The sequence below is a fragment of the Cupressus sempervirens genome, chromosome 6 (assembly GCF_028749045.1).
Source record: "Cupressus sempervirens isolate cs-2001-9-10 chromosome 6, ASM2874904v1, whole genome shotgun sequence".
NCBI classification, from domain to species: domain Eukaryota; kingdom Viridiplantae; phylum Streptophyta; class Pinopsida; order Cupressales; family Cupressaceae; genus Cupressus; species Cupressus sempervirens.
Window position 1 is genome coordinate 449,427,385 of NC_143123.1, and position 16,729 is coordinate 449,444,113.

At 34.4% G+C, this 16,729-nt stretch overlaps 1 protein-coding gene across 1 annotated transcript in view; it reads left to right on the forward strand.

Moving 5' to 3' along the window:
• Positions 1 to 12,519, forward strand: part of LOC149553005 (uncharacterized) — a 35,834-nt gene extending 23,315 nt beyond the window's left edge. The window contains exon 2 of the mRNA XM_089788525.1: positions 12,334 to 12,519. Within this exon, the coding sequence (XP_089644651.1) occupies positions 12,334 to 12,354 (21 nt within the window). The 3' untranslated portion in view covers positions 12,355 to 12,519. The remainder of the gene's footprint in view (positions 1 to 12,333) is intronic.
• The last annotated feature ends 4,210 nt before the right edge of the window (positions 12,520 to 16,729 follow it).

Genomic DNA, 16,729 nt, shown 5'->3' on the forward strand with positions numbered 1-16,729 from the left:
GTGTATGGAATGAATGTACTATTGTTGAGAATTGAATGAATGTGAATGGACTTGGTTTTGTTTCCTTTAATCAACAAATTGTATGCCTTACTTTCTTCAATATAAGAATAAGAATCTATTTTGTTCTATTTGTTGTATGTAATAGTTTATGTGCTTAGTATAGTTTGCTACATAAGGAAGCCAAAAATTGGTGAATGGAGTAGCTAAGGGATAGACAATCTGGGTTTTGTGAAAACATCAGCTAATCATGTAATCCTTGAATTACTTATTTTTCCATCTCTTTCTTTCCTCCTACTCTTATAGTTGGTTATGCATGTTTCCATTCATTGCATTTTAGGTCAATATAGATTACATCTTGTGAGTTAGCACTACTACATTTGGGCCCGAATTGCAATGACAGGCTGTTGTAATTACGATAGTAACCCATCACAAAATTGACATCAGTTGGAATTGGCTCCCATCGAATGGGCGTCAGACTTTTTCTGTTGCAAGTTGTGATGATAAGGATTACCATTGTAATTGAGATGGCTAAAAGTTTCATCAATTGGGCTACCATTCTGGCAAACTATTCATTTTCACTGTAAGAATTGCGATGGAAATATGTCAAAGACACCATCACAATTGTGATGTCTGTGTGACAAAAATGCTATGGGTCTCACAAAAAGTTGTTGAAAAACTCTGTCGCAATTGGGAGGAGCATGTGGCAGGAATGTTGTGGGATCGACGGCTAGTCGTCACAATTGCAATGACATGTATTAATAAAGAAAAAATTGGCGGCAAATATTGAATAACTATGAATCAATCATAAGTTAATTTATTGAGCTTCACTTGGTTTTGAGAATAGTTTAATATTCTCTACTAATTAGGGCCAACCACGTGAAGGTGGAATCTCATTTCGCCCCAGCCTCCCAACATCTAAATTCCCTATTAACATCTAAAATCTTTAAGAAATGATCAATGTTTAAAGTACAAAAAAAGGTTCTAGACCTACAAAAGTGACATCATTTTCCCATCTTATGGTGTATTTCATTTTTTCGTCACATTCAAAATAAGATTCTGCCACTCTAAATTGAGAATGCACGTGTAGCTACATTCAAATGTATGGACAACATGCAGAGCTGATAAAACATAACATGATTACATTTATTTAATAGGTCTATTAAGTTTTTAAAATTATAGACCATCATCATGAACAATGCTTGTGATGTTCTATAACTTAAAAGACCTAATTAAAGACCTCTAACAAAAATGCAAACCTGTTGCATTTTTCAGCTCTACCCGATGTTGCATGCATATGAATTAACGTTGCATATTGAACTATGACATCCTTCTACAATGCCTGAAACCAAGATATTCACACAATTAGTTGTCATACAATCATAGGTTATTGTTGAGCTTCACTTGGTTTCGAGAATAGTTTAATATTCTCTACTAATCAGGGCCAACCACGTGAAGGTGGAAGCTCATTCACCCCCTCCCCCCACTAACATATAAATTCCCTATTAACATCCAAAATCTCTAAGAAAGGATCAATCTTTAAAGTACCTGGAATGTCCTCATCACCTCTTGCATAAAATGAATCCAATATTAGAAAATGCCCCCTAAGAAATAATAGTTCAAGTTAAATAAATACATAGAAAATGAGAGAGAGAAAGAGGAATCTACTTAGTAATAAGCAGTGCCATCACATCTGTGGCCATGCTACCTTTTGAGTGAATTTTATTGTTTTTCTATTGTGCCAACATCTCTTTGTTTATATACATACATACATACATACATACATACATACATACACATACACATATATACATATACATATGTATATACATACATATATACATATACAAAGATCACAAGGGCATGACAATGAGATGTAGAGATCACAAGGGCACGATAATGAAACACAACGATCACAAGGGCACAACAAAAAAATTCTAGACCTCCACATGATATATACATACATATACATAAATACATACATGCATGTATGTATGTATATAGAGAGATTTTTTTTAAGGTGCTTATTACATCTTAGCATAGTAGAAAAATTGATCCAACTACATACATATTCTGGAATCAAAATAATTAAACAATAAAACTCACTCAACCCATGCTAAGTGACTTAGTTCGAGATCCTGCATAAAAATAATGTTGATTGTCCTTTTATTGTACCTAATCTGATGAAAATTCTACATGAATATGTAATCAACCTAGGTAATCAACAATTAGACCCATTTAACTAGGTTATGGTTGGAATATATACATATATTTAATTGTGCTATAACTTCTGCAAGGGAATGAGCCTTGTGATTATGGAATTTGTACAGAAGAAGAACTTGCTTCTTGAACTCCTTACACGCAACTCTTAACTAAAGTTATTCTCTTAGTAGTGAGAATAACTGCTACAAATTCCTCATAGCCAAGGGACCCTAAACCTATGTTACATTTTTTGGAGACATGGGAGAAGTTACTACAGGCTTCAGTAATTCATTACATTCTAGATCATATAGTGATGCCCAAATTAACAACCACATTAGATACTTGGGATCCTTGCAAGGAGAGCGTACCAATACATGCATGGTTACATCCTTGGCTCCCATTGTTGGGCCAACCTATGGAGCCTTTATATCCAACTATTCTTTTATAAATTGGGGAATGCGCTTCATGCCTGTCATTCAAGTGATGCATCTACATATGCAATTTTATCGCCTTGGAAAACTATATTTCATCCTGTTAACGGGGAACAACTGATTGTTTATTTTATTGTACCTAATCTAATAACAATTCTATAGGAATTTGTAATCAACCCAACTAATTAGCAACTAGACCAAATTAATAGTAGCAGTAGATACTTGGGATCCTCGTAGGGAGAGTGTACCAATACAATTCAAAACCAATAGAATTTAAATCAAGTTATTTATCTACAATTCTTTTAAACCTTTAATAAGATATGCATAAAATACCTAAGTTTGTTGGATCTAGACACTCTGGTTAAATTTATTGACAGACATAGAACAAATAATAACATAGTCCACTAAGTTTCCCAACATGTTCCTACATTGTTAATACCCTGTCTTAGCTAATTTTCCTAAATCTAGTTAAAGTCAAATTGGAATTTTGAAAACTCGTATTTCTTGAGCACATAGAAAACATAGTTATAATTAAGAGGCATAGACAAGTAAACATATTCCAAACCCCATTACAAAAGAAAGCAATCATTAAATACATATACTCTTTAAAAAGCTGAACAAATTTTCCCTTAACAAAATTAGATATATTCTACGATTTCTATACAATATTTTAGCTAGAATTTCTCATTAGAAATCATGGCATTTGGAAAAAAAACATAGATTTGAAATAGAAGTTTTTATTAGCCAAAACCAAATAAAAATCAACTCAATTTTTCTACACCTTTGACAAATATAATTTGTTCCTACATTGTCAAAACTTTGTCTCAACTTATTAGGGAACACATTATCTAACGAGGTTTCTTCTTTGGGGGAAAATTAGATGCATCTTAACAGAGCATTCAAAGCAATATTGTCAAAATTTTTATATTGTGCTTAAAATTGGTAGAAAAAAGAAGGGAATGAATAGAGTTTCTATATTCAGCCAGGAAAGCGGTTTTCAACACTAGTAAATTAAGTGGGCATCAACAATCAGAATGCAAATAAAATATTGACCACCCATTTACTTAATCCACATTGATTGATGTTGTACAAGATCAAAAACATCTAAAATTTCTTAATTTATCTTGATGTTCTTCTTTATATCTTAGCTCTTGTAATCTTAATTTTGATAAGATAGCTATTTATAATTTGGATAATCTTTTCTCCTTCAAATAGTTGATACTTGCTATCAACTTGCAATGCGCATTCATATAATGAAATATGCCAATTAATCTTTGAGTCATGGTGTTTCAAGGGTAAGAAATGTCAATTCAGGAATCTCTTTGGTCACAATGTTAAACACTTCTAGAAGATTTCATAATACACTTGGGTCAAGAAAGATTACAGGCAAGAATTGTCTATGCAATATACTTGCATTTAATAATTAAAAAATCAATATAGAATTATAATATATATTTTTATATAATAATTATTAAATAAAGAAATAGGTCTTATCACAAGACAAGATGAAAGATCAGTTATCTATGGACAAGGGAGTAAATTTCATAAGTAGAGACTCCTAACAAGCTTATTAACTGGAAACTCCTTACAAGGGATTTGTCTAGAATTTTCAAGGATGTTGATATTCATGACATTTCTATAATTACTACCTATAAAGTTTATAGCTCCCAAAGACTTACCTTTCCTCTTGTTGAAACATCTAGATAGAGGGAATGCACTTAAGAATTGGTATAACAACCTAGAAAGAGTACCTAAGAAGAGATGGATCTCACATTCATTCATTAATAAAATATAGAATTCATTCATTATCACATGAAGTAAAAAACAATTATGAAAATCTATAAAATAATCTCATAATGTCCAAAGCTAACATCTTACATTAGTTCATCCTTTAACATTCATTGACAGTGGCACATAAACACATAACATTCAATAACATGTGAAATAAGGTATTTAAACTTGCCTCAACCAATTATGATTTAATTTTGGATCACCTACGTAATTAGTTTGGAATTTTGTTCTCACCAAAAATCATAACATGTAAGAATAACTATGCCAAAAAGAGCGTAAAAGATGATTATGGTGCACCAATCATGTTTTTTTAGCTCTTTTGGCATAATTGTTCTTACAATTTTTTGACTCAATCTCCAACTAGTTAGTATGTGTTTAAAAAAATATTGCTAGACTATGAGTTAGGAAAAAGAGAAATATCAAACTTGAAAAAGATGTACATAAATGCAATTAATTTTTAAACTTCAATTTTATAAACTTACAAAGATAACCATATAATTATAAGAAACTATTGCGGTTTGTACTATTTAAAAATTATAGTTAGAAGCGATAAAATTATATACCTTTGATTTAGAGAGCACAAATAATGAAAATGAAATATTGTAGAAGGTGCAAGCTCAACTACCCCCTCCCCCTCCATGTGGATGGCACTGTTAAGTAGAGAATAGTTACATCCATCCATCCATACATACATATATACATGGTTAAGTGCTACCTAACTATGTCCAAGGCATCTGCATACTGGAAGCATACTTCGCCTATCAGGATGCCTACATATCCATATCCATGCAATCAAGACTCTTGAACGACTCACTCTAATGAATATGTAGTTGTGATTTCTAATTGTTTTGATGTAGCTGTATTCCTATAACCACTCATGAGCTTTACTCATCTAATACAACTCTTTGCCATCATACACCCACTCGGGTGAATCAGGCAATTTTCTATAATTACAATACTGTAATACCCTGGTACAACCTTTGTGTTGTAGTTTACTATTAATGTAATGTTAACCTATATACGTCCTAACTCACTCCTTATATAGTTATGTTTAAAAGCTTATGACAATAATCAAAGAGTTGAAATAGACTAGTCAATCCTGAAATGTAGAGTTTAGCCTTCTATTTTCAAAAGGAAAATACACTAGGTACATATATTGTCTTTAAATATAAGCCTCATGAGTTAAAATATAATGTCTTAAAATTGTTAAGTGATACCTAACTATGTCCAAGGCGTCTGCACACTGGAGGCATAATCCACCTACTAGGCTTCCTACATACTCATATCCATGGGATCAAGACCCTTGAACTACTCACTCTAACGAATATGTAGTTCTAGTTTCTAATTTTTTTGATGTAGCTATATTCCTATAACCATTGGTGAGCTTTACTCACCTAATGCAACTCTTCGCCATCATAAACTCACTTAGGTGAATTAGGTGATTTTCTATAATTACAATAATGTAATACCTTGGTGCAACGTTTGTGTTGTAGTTTAAAGTTAATGTAAGGTTAACCTATATACATCCTAACTCAATCCTTATATAGTTATGTTTAAAAGCTTGTGACAATACCCATGGCCATGCTACCTGTTGAGTGAGTTTTATTATTTTTCTGTTGTTCCAAGATCTCTCTTTTTATATACAAACACACACACACAGACACACACACACACACACACACACACACACACACACACACACGTGTGTGTGTGTATGTGTGTGCATACATACATACATACATATACAGAGATCACAAGGGAACATCAATGAGATGTAGAGATCACAAGGGCACGATAACAAAATACAATAATCACAAGGGCATGGAAATGAAATCCTAGATCTCTACTGATCTCCACAATCCACAAGATCTTTCTTTATGCACACACACACACACACACACACACACACACACACACACACACACATACATCTGCATATGCAATTTTATCACCTTGGAAAACTATATTTGATCCTACTAGCTAGGAACAACTAATTGTTCATTTTATTGTACCTAATTTGATGACAGTTCTATAGGAATTTGTAATCAACCCAACTAATCAACAACTAGACCAATTTAACTAGGTTATGGCTTGTTTCTTTCTAAAAATATCTGCTAAGATATGTTTTTCTAAAATTTCTTGCCCATTTTTCCTGGTCTACATTATTTTTGTACAGGATCTTGAGCTAAGTCAGTTAGCATGGGTTGAGTGAGTTTTATTGTTTTATTATTTGGATTTGTTTTATCATTGGCTTTGTTCAAGTCCTAATTTTAATGAAGTAACAAAGTGGTTTTTAGGGTGGAAAGGACTATATAATGAAGAGGAAACTTGAAAACTTGAATGTTGAAATGTTGAAATGAAAGCTATCGAGGATCAAGCACATATGGAAGAGTTACAATACAATATGAAGTTGATTTTAGATATAAACAAAAGAAGAAGAAAACGCAACATAAATCATTCCCCATTTGTTTTGATTGTGGAGAGTTGTGTGCGAAAGATGGTGGAGAGATTTGAATGTTGGTCGAGATTTCATGGTTGTTCCCTTGTGATCACTACATTTCGTTGCCGTGCCCTTTTGATCTCTGCATTTATTTGTCATACCCTTGGTAGAGATCAGTGAAGATCTAGGTTTTTGTTGTCATGCCCTTGCTTTGTGATTTCATTGAAGTGTCATGCCCTTGTGATCTTTGTGCCCTTTGTAGCACTACAACATTTGGGGTCAAATTGTTACAACAATTTGCGACAGGGGTGTAATTTATGTTGTTTGGGCCCAAATGCAGTAGTGCTTGCTCTGCAATTTTCTTCAAGGGCAAAAGAGGTACCTATGTAAATGTTCTTTTCTTTTCTTTCTAAACATGTATCTCTTTATATTTCCCCCACCAGGTGATTAGAGAAGCTTCTCTTTATGTATATGTATGTGTGTGTGTGTATATATATATATATATATATATATATATATATATATATATATATATATATATATATATATATATATATATATATATATATATATATATATATATATATATACACACATACATACAAACATACATATATAGAGATCACAAGGGTACAACAACTAGATGCAAAGATACATACATACATACATACATATATACATACACACACACATCTGCGCATGTAATTTTATCACCTTTGAAAACTGTATTTGATCTTTACTCAATCACTAAAAGATAATATAATTTGTAAGTACAGATTTCTGCATACTTAGTTTGGTATGAATAGTTTCAACTGAATTCATCTGAGGAGAGTGAGTCTACTCATGATGATAATGGTTCCATGTATTGGGTCTTTAGAGGATAGAGACTTACAAAAGATTAGATGTTGTTTATGGATATGGGATGATTGGTTTGTGTGAATGGCTGATCGGGAAAGTTGCAAAAAATTAGGGTGTCAGATGCAAGTAGTTTCATTAATTAGATAAGGGAATCAACTTTGAAAGCGGGATGATCAAAATTGGCATGTCCATCCTTATGATAGATGTCTCTATCTCATAATAGAAAATTACCTCAAACAACAAACAAAAAATTATTAAATATATGGAATATCAGAAGAACATTCACCTATAATATTTTTGAAGGATAAAAATATAATTTGGTGGAAAAACTATAAGCTATGTGGCTCCACATTGTGGCTATTCCATCGTCTAATAGTGGAAACTCTTCACGTCAAATATGAAGATCTTGCAATTAAAAAAGATAGCTATTAGAGATCTATATTTGTGTTTTAGTGATAACAAATATACAGTCTAATTTTAAGAAAAATAATAGTCTTAAATGTATATTATTAAATAAAATAAACAAGAGTACTAGTTGTAGTTGTATAATTCTAGTATTACTGATTATGTTAAACAAAATGTTCAATAAAACAAGTATGAAGTAACACAAATGGATTATCTGGTCGATCCTATTATGACTTAATGTGAATGAATTTGATCATTACCTGGATGATATTATGCACGAGATCTTTACTGAATCACCAAGAGATAATATAATTTGTAAGTATAGATTTTTACATACTTAGTTTAGTATGAATAAATTTGATTGAATGCAAGGATAATTGCTTGTGTGAATTCAAGACATGATTAATTAATTTAATTTAGCGCAAGTACTTTGCAAGTGTGTATGCATGCATGTAACGTAGTTCACATAGTGAACTAATTTACATACATACATGCACATATGCATACAATCATCGTAATCAGTTATCCTTGAATCTGACCAAAGCTATTATATATGAACAACACATACATATTTAGAAAGAAAAGAAAAGAACATTTACATAAGCACCTCTTCTCCCCTTAAAGAAAATCACAGAGCAAGGGCATAGAGATCACAAGGAAATAGAAACAAAATCCTAGATCTCCACTAATCTTCACAAACATTTAGAGTTGTCCACCCTCGTTCGGAGCTTTTCACCCTCTTTTGCACACAGCTCTCCACAACCAATCAAAATACATGGGGAATGATTGATGTCATGTTTTCCTTTTTTTTTTGTTTATAATCCATAATCCACAATCCGCTACATACATACATACATGAAAATAACAATGCACTTTCTAAGAGTTTACAATTGTTGAACGAAATTAATTTTTTTACAAGAAAATGCATCTGAAGAACTATTAGCTCAAAAGCAAGAACATGGTGTTGAAACAATACGAAATGTCATACCTGACCACTACTTCGGATTTTTTTGCAATTCAGGACTTTGCTGTTTTAAGATTTTGTTCTGAAGTTATGATTGATTTTCTCTAGAACTTGGTTATAATACTGTTGTTGAATCATGAGACTGATGCTGAACGTATTTTCTATGAAAAAACTATGTTTTAGCAATAAATGTGATTTAGGATTTTATGAATTGAATTTGGCATATCTATGATTTCAAGTTGATAGATTATCGATTATGTTATTATGTTTTTGACTCTTTGTTTACTGCATTCTATTTCATGTTGTATGTAGACTTGATGTTGCAGATATATTTAAATGGTTATATGCTGTATTTATTCAGAATCCTTCTTTGTACTTTCTTATATGTAACTAAACAGGGATTAAATATTTAGATCGTGTTAACCCTTAAGATGGTTTCGTTTCATGACTCATATTGAATGGTTAATTGAGGGAACCATGGTTTGCATTTATATATAGTTATATAAGTGTTTTCTTATGACTAAAGGTCTAACTCCTTAGTGGAGGTTGGCATATACATTTGTATTTTTTTTATTTTTTTTAAAAGAGTTAAATGACCTCTTAAGCAATTAGCATTGATCTAACCCTAAATGGGTATCGATTGCTATGAAGGAGGGTAACATTGTTATTTTGTTTGAGCCATATTCATGGCGGTGGACTTGGAACTGCCGAACTTATGGCATTGAAGTTGCAGTCGGCCATACCTTGATGTGAGTCAGGTTTTTGCTGATGATGGGCCGGTTTCTGAGCCACATTGCTCTGTTGATTTTACATCTGTGGTTTTGTGTTGAGATATCAACATTTTAATGGGAGTTGGTTGGAAGGTTAACTTGCTTATTGGGTATAATTCGATGGAGTTATTTCTCAGTAGTTGGCTGTTGTTGTTTATGGGGTTTCTGCTTCACTCCATTGTGAAGTCTTCTGCGAATTGTGTGAGTCGACATTGTAGAGTTTTCTCATCGGTGTTGGATTCAGTTTTTGGGGTTTTGGCATCAGGTTGGATTGAGGAACAATCTTCCATCTTCAGTTGTTCAGGTAGGGGGCAATTTCTTACCCTACACTTTCACCGTGTTTGCGAATGCCATGCATGTTACTTTCATTTTGCATAATGTAAAAGTTATCATATTTGCATATTGTGAAATTTTACATTCAGAGATGAGTATAGGCACTACGTGCGATGCAAAGTTCTGCATGTATTCACCTTTGAATGTGGAAGTTGTGGAGAGATATGACTGGAAGTTGCCTTATTTATGTTTATTTAGCTTCGCCCTAAACATATGTTTCCCACCAAGTTGAGTTTTGTGAGAAACATATGGTTGTGGCAGTGAGCATGCTGGCTGTTGTGTTAATTTCGAGCAAGTTTTTGTGCTCCCTTTTGTATGAGCTTTGTGAGAACCATACCTCCAGCTTACTTGGTAATACATAACAAATTTCGAGAGGCTCGGCCTAAGACTTGAGAATGCTTTAAAAAAAGGGCTCTTGTCTGTTGTCGAAGGTAGAGGCATTTTGTCAAATGGTTTGTGTGAAACCATAACAATGTTAAATTGTCATGTTAATTGCATGGTGTTTTATGGGTAACGAAATGTTTGAAATATCTTCATGATACATGGTCGTTATACAGTCTGAACATTTCTAGTCCAAATTTCTTATGACAATTATCTTGTATTATGATATTGATGAGTAATTCAAGGGTTTTGTCCTTATTTTTCTTTAGAAGTGTGTCGAATCCGATAATATGTTTGAAAATAGTAACTTAGTTAACAATTGATAATGGTTTTGGAAATGACAATTTGTCAAATGTTTTAAAAGGAAACTTGTTCCGAATAGAAACTCTGTGATAGTATAAAATTTCTTCATAATTTATGATGGAGATTAGAGTTATGAATAACTGTTGTTGTGGAATTGGTTGCAAATAAACAAGACATTATTTTGAGAGCATAGATATAGGAAGATGGCGTTGTATCACCAAGTTCATTATGTGAACAGCTTGTGAGCATCTTACTGTTTTTGGGACTTTGCATCTTATTCATTTTTGGTCATTGATGTAATGAAAGTTATATTACATATTTGTGAGTCATATTTCAAATTTAATTCAAATAGTGTATTTTAAATGCTGATTGTGGTTATAACAGGGTGGTATCTCACCGTTAAACAGTGGTAAAACATCAGTAGACACTTAGATATTCAGTAACCTTGTAGGTTATCTTTTTTTCAACATTGACTGCACTTGGATTTAGTAATACTTGATTTTATTATGAAGTGTTTTAATAAGCATTTATAGATTGTTTTGAAATAAGATGTATTTCTGTTCTTTGATAAAATGGAAAGTCATTTTAAGATATGAGACAGATTATGAAATATGTTGGTGTGATGAAACAAGGGTATCATATGTACATTGTATTAATATCTTGGCCGATTCGGACGTTAAGCTTAGTTTGTTATAATAGTAGAGATAAGTAGTACAGTACTGCGACTGGTAAATATCATTCAACTGATGTAGCAGTTTAGTGATATTTACGAGATTGTAATATTGTAGTATTTACTTCTATTATTAAAATAACCTAAGTTTACTTTCAAATTGACAGTAGAAGATGAAAGTTTTAAAAGATGAAGAATGTAATATCATGAGAAAACTGACTTGCTATTAGTTAAATGTGCATTCTTAGAATATCTGTTTGATGTGTATGTTAAGGATAGCTGTAGTGAACGTATATCGAGGTGGCTGAATATCGATTTATTCTATTCAGTTAATTAAATTTAGTGATAATTTAAGATGAATTGGGAGGGTTAATTATAAATAAAAGATAATTGGCCTTATCTATGACTTAAACTAGTAAGGTTAAGTACGAAGAACAAGGCAGTCTCTATGGCGTCATTTCACGAGTATTATAGAGAACCCCATTATGTGTTGTCTAAGGGCTTACCATATACGGATGCAGTATCTTAGCACCATAGTGATGACACCTCAGTATATATATGGTTGATTAACTAGCTATTCTTAGTGCGAGTTTAATTTTGCATTGTTTAGAAGGTGTTACTTCTTGCATAGTAATATTAGAATTGCACTATGTTATGTGGTTAGATATCTGCTTTAAGGTTTTATATATATATGTTAATTCTAACATGTATGCAGGTGGACTACGCTTTTTAACTCAGTGTGTATTGAGCCCTCTGTGTGTTGTGTTGCATGTTTGTGTTATTTTCAGGTGTTCAAGTTGAATATCTAGTGTGAAGGAAGACTGTTGAAGTTACTTCATGAAACTAAATTTGATACTTGTAAATTTCATTTGTGGGACCTAGGCGTCTTGAATGATACTGTTCATTAATATTGTACTGAACTCATTATGTATAGACATCTTTATGGAAATATATTTTGATGATATATTCTTTTATGTTGAGGTTTATATTTCTGAGAATGATTCAATCTTTGTACTTGATCTTTAAATTTGATGATTAAATAAAAATTCCAAGGTTCTTTATGTTTGTTCATAGCTTAGTTTTATTTTTGTTTGTGGTGTGTTACATTTGGTATCAGAGCGATGGTTAGATTAACTAGGACTCTTGGGTTTTAGGGTTTTCTCGTCTTCGATGTGTTATTAACAGTTAATTGTTTTAGGTTGTTATCATGCCTCCCATCACTAGAGGAACTCGAGGTCGCGGTATTCCTGAAGATAACGTTGCTGGCAGAGGCAGAGGTAGAGGCAGGGGCCGTGGTAGAGGTCTTAGGAACCAAGGAAATGTTGGGGATGATCAGTTTGATCAGAATGCTGGGTTTGGAAACAATCAAGATAAACAGGTAGATCAAGCTATGGTACTTCAACGGATACTGGAACATCTCGATAATATTGAGACTAATAACCAGATTCCTGGTGGGGGTGCAAATGTGCGGGTACCTCTTGTGCAGGGTATTAACCTTCATGTCGAGGAAGATCCAGTGGCAAGAGCTCAGCTCAAGGATCTTTCCAAGATGAAAGGGCCGTTATTCTACGGTACAGAACAAGGTACAACAGCAGAAGCTTGGCTGCTGAACATTGAGCGATGCTTTGTCTTACATCGTTACTTGAGCAACGTGAAGGTAAGATGGATAGTTATGCATTTGAGAGGATTTGGTTCCTTGTGGTGGGAGCAAGAGTTGGAGAAGCTGGGCATTGATATCTCTCTAGTTACTTGGGAGCTCTTTGTAGAGCGATTCAAGGAGAGGTTTATGTCCGAATATTGGCGACAGGCACGTGCAGAGGAGTTCTTTCAGATTATGCAGTCTGGCTCTACAGTGGAAGCTTATGAACGTAGGTTCTACGAGCTTAAGAGGTTTTCTGGCTGGGTAGAAAATGATAAAGCCATGATTCAGCATTTCATCAGGGGGCTTATGCCCAAGATCGGGGAGGAAGTGAGAACTTTCAGACCTGTGTCTATGCAGGAAGCTTCAGAATGAGCAAAGATGATTGAGATGAAGTCTGGATATCATGGGGCTTCATACAAAACCAACATGAATCCACCTACTCCTAATGTCAGTAGGAATGAAAAGCCTCCACAAGGCAGTTCGAAATTAGGATTTTCAGGTGGAAAATTCAAGAAGAGAAAGTTCGGTAAGAACTCCAAGGGTTCAGAATAGCCTATACCATCTCAACTACCTCAAAGTGTGCAAAGTAATAACCCATCTCCTAACCTTTCTGGTCAGAATATGGGATTTCAGAAATCTGTTGAGTGTTATCATTGTGGTCAGATAGGTCATTACCAGTCTCAGTGCCCTAATTGGGACAAGCCGAAGGTTGGACCTAAGCCAGCTAGTTCTAAAGTGACAGTTGGTGATTCTGCCAGGAACCACCATGTTTTTTCTACCTTGGATCAAAAACAAGCAGAACATTAGAACACGGTTATTGAAGCTCAGGGTAATACTCAAGGTATGAAAGTATCTATTTTATTTGACTCTGGAGCTATAGATTCCTTTATTTCTTCTGCTTTAGTTGCATATAGTGGAATTCCTATGGTTAAGGCAAGGAATAGATGGCAAGTGGAGTTAGCGTCAGGTTCTAGGGTGAACACTGATATAGTTGCTCCTGATTGTAAGATTCAAATGAAACTTTTACTACTTCAGCGAACCTTAGGGTTATACCTTTAGGATCGTATGACATAGTTTTGGGAATGGATTGGTTAGAGCAACATCAAGCTGTTTTGGATTGCAAGGATAAGATAATCACTTGTTTGGATGATGTTGGATCAGTTAGAGATATTGCTGGAATCAAGAGACCCATCTCTTTGCGGACAATTTCTGCCAAGCAACTGGCAAAGTGTGCTCGAAAAGGCTGTAGTTTTTTTGCCATAACGGTAAACGACTTAAATGATTCCATGGATAAGGGTTCTTCTCACGATCATCCCGTCTTGCAGAGTTTTTCGGATGTATTTGTTGAAGAGATTTCAGGAATACCACCGAGAAGAGAAATTGATTTTCGGATCGATTTAGTGCCATGAACGAAACCAATTTCCAAGATTCCTTATAGAATGACAGCTCAAGAGCTGGTTGAACTTAAATTTCAGTTGGAGGAGCTTTTGGAGAAAGGTTTGATTCGTCCTAGTGTATCACCTTGGAGTGCTCCGGTAATTTTTGTCAAGAAGAAAGACGGCTCCTTGAGACTTTGTATAGACTACAGACAGTTAAACAAGGTCACTGTTAAGAACAGATATCCTTTGCCTAGAATTGATGACTTGTTTGATCAAGTCAAGGGTGCCCGAGTCTTTTCGAAGATTGATCTGAAATTCGGATATCATCAACTTAGAATCCAAGAAGCTGATATTCATAAGACAACTTTTCGCACCAAGTATGGGCACTACAAATTCACGGTAGTACCATTTGGGTTAACTAATGCACCTTCTATTTTTATGAGCCTTATGAATAGTGTGCTTAGAACTTTCCTTGATAAGATCGTAGTGGTTTTTTTGGATGATATTTTGGTATATTCTTGCTCTGTGGAGGAGCATGATCAACATTTAGAGCAAGTTTTGGAGTGCCTTCATAGGAACAAACTGTTTTCCAATCCTTTGAAGTGCGAATTCTTCAAGTATGAGATTTGTTACTTAGGTCATATCATTTCTGGGGATGGAATTTTTGTAGATCCATCCAAAATTTGGGCTATTGTAGATTGGCCAGCACCTGTGAATGTGTTCGAGGTCTGAAGTTTCATGGGCTTAGCAAGCTATTACCGCAATTTGTGTCAAACTTTTCCAGAATAGTGCATCCTATCACGTCTCTTCAGAGAAAAGGGAAGAAATTTGTCTGGGCAGAGGAGTGCGAGGTAGCATTTTAGAAACTTAAGGAATGTTTGACCAGTGCACCCGTTCTGGCAGTCCCTGATTCAGCTAAGGAGTTCGTGGTTTGCACTGATGCATCTTTGGATGGCATAGGGGCAGTGTTGATGCAGGAAGGATGTGTTATAGCTTATGAGTCCAGAAAGCTTAAGAGTCATGAGGTGAATTACCCTACTCATGATCTGGAACTTGTAGCGATCATGCATGCTTTGACCAAGTGGCGGCATTTTCTTTTGGGTCAACGATTTGAGTTACATACTGATCACCGAAGCCTTGAGTATCTTTTCACACAATCAAACCTCAATGCTAGGCATCGAAGATGGATGGAGTTCTTGTGTGAATATGACTTTGGGATTAGTTATGTGCAAGGGAAGGAGAACGTTGTTGCTGATGCACTTAGCAGAAGGCGACATGAATTATCTTCTTTGATCTTAACAGTGGATCTTAGGGATAAGATTCTTCAAAATCTTTCTGCAGATCATTGGTTTCAGGATGTTAAGCCTGTTATTGACAGTGGCAGCATCTTAGAAGGGCATTTTGAGGGGTATTCAGTAAATTCTGAAGGTTTACTACTTTTTAGAGGGAGTGTGTACGTTCCTGTTTTGGGTGATTTGAGAAATCTAGTTATGTTGGAGGCTCACAAAGCACCATATTCAGCTCATCTGTGTGTCAAGAAAATGCTTGCTGACCTTAAGCAGCATTATTATTGGCCTGGAATGAAAAGAGACATAGCAGATTTTGTGGCTCGATGCTTAGAGTGTCAGCAGGTTAAGGCTGAACATTAGCACCCCTCGGGACTATTGCAACCACATAATGTTCCAGAATGGAAATGGGACACCATGTCTATAGATTTTATTACTGGATTGCCTATTACAACTCGTAGGCATGACACTATTATGGTGGTAGTGGACCATTTGTCTAAGGTTGCCCACTTTAACTCAGTTAGATCATCCTATAATGCAGCAACGGTTGCCAAAGTATATATGGAACAGATAGTTAAGTTACACGGAATTCGTAAAAAGATTATTTCCGATAGGGATCCAGTGTTTACTTCATCTCTTTGGAGATCCATGTAGCGAGAGTTAGGTACTCAGCTGAATTTTAGTTCAGCTTATCACCCAGAGACAGATGGACAAACTGAACGTGTCAATCAGATTTTGGAAAACATGCTTAGGATGTACGTAATGGATAGACAGAATAAATGGGAGTATCTACATTTGGTGGAGTTCACTTATAATAATGGATATCACAGTTCCATAGGTATGACACCATTTCAAGCATTATATGGTAGACCTTGTA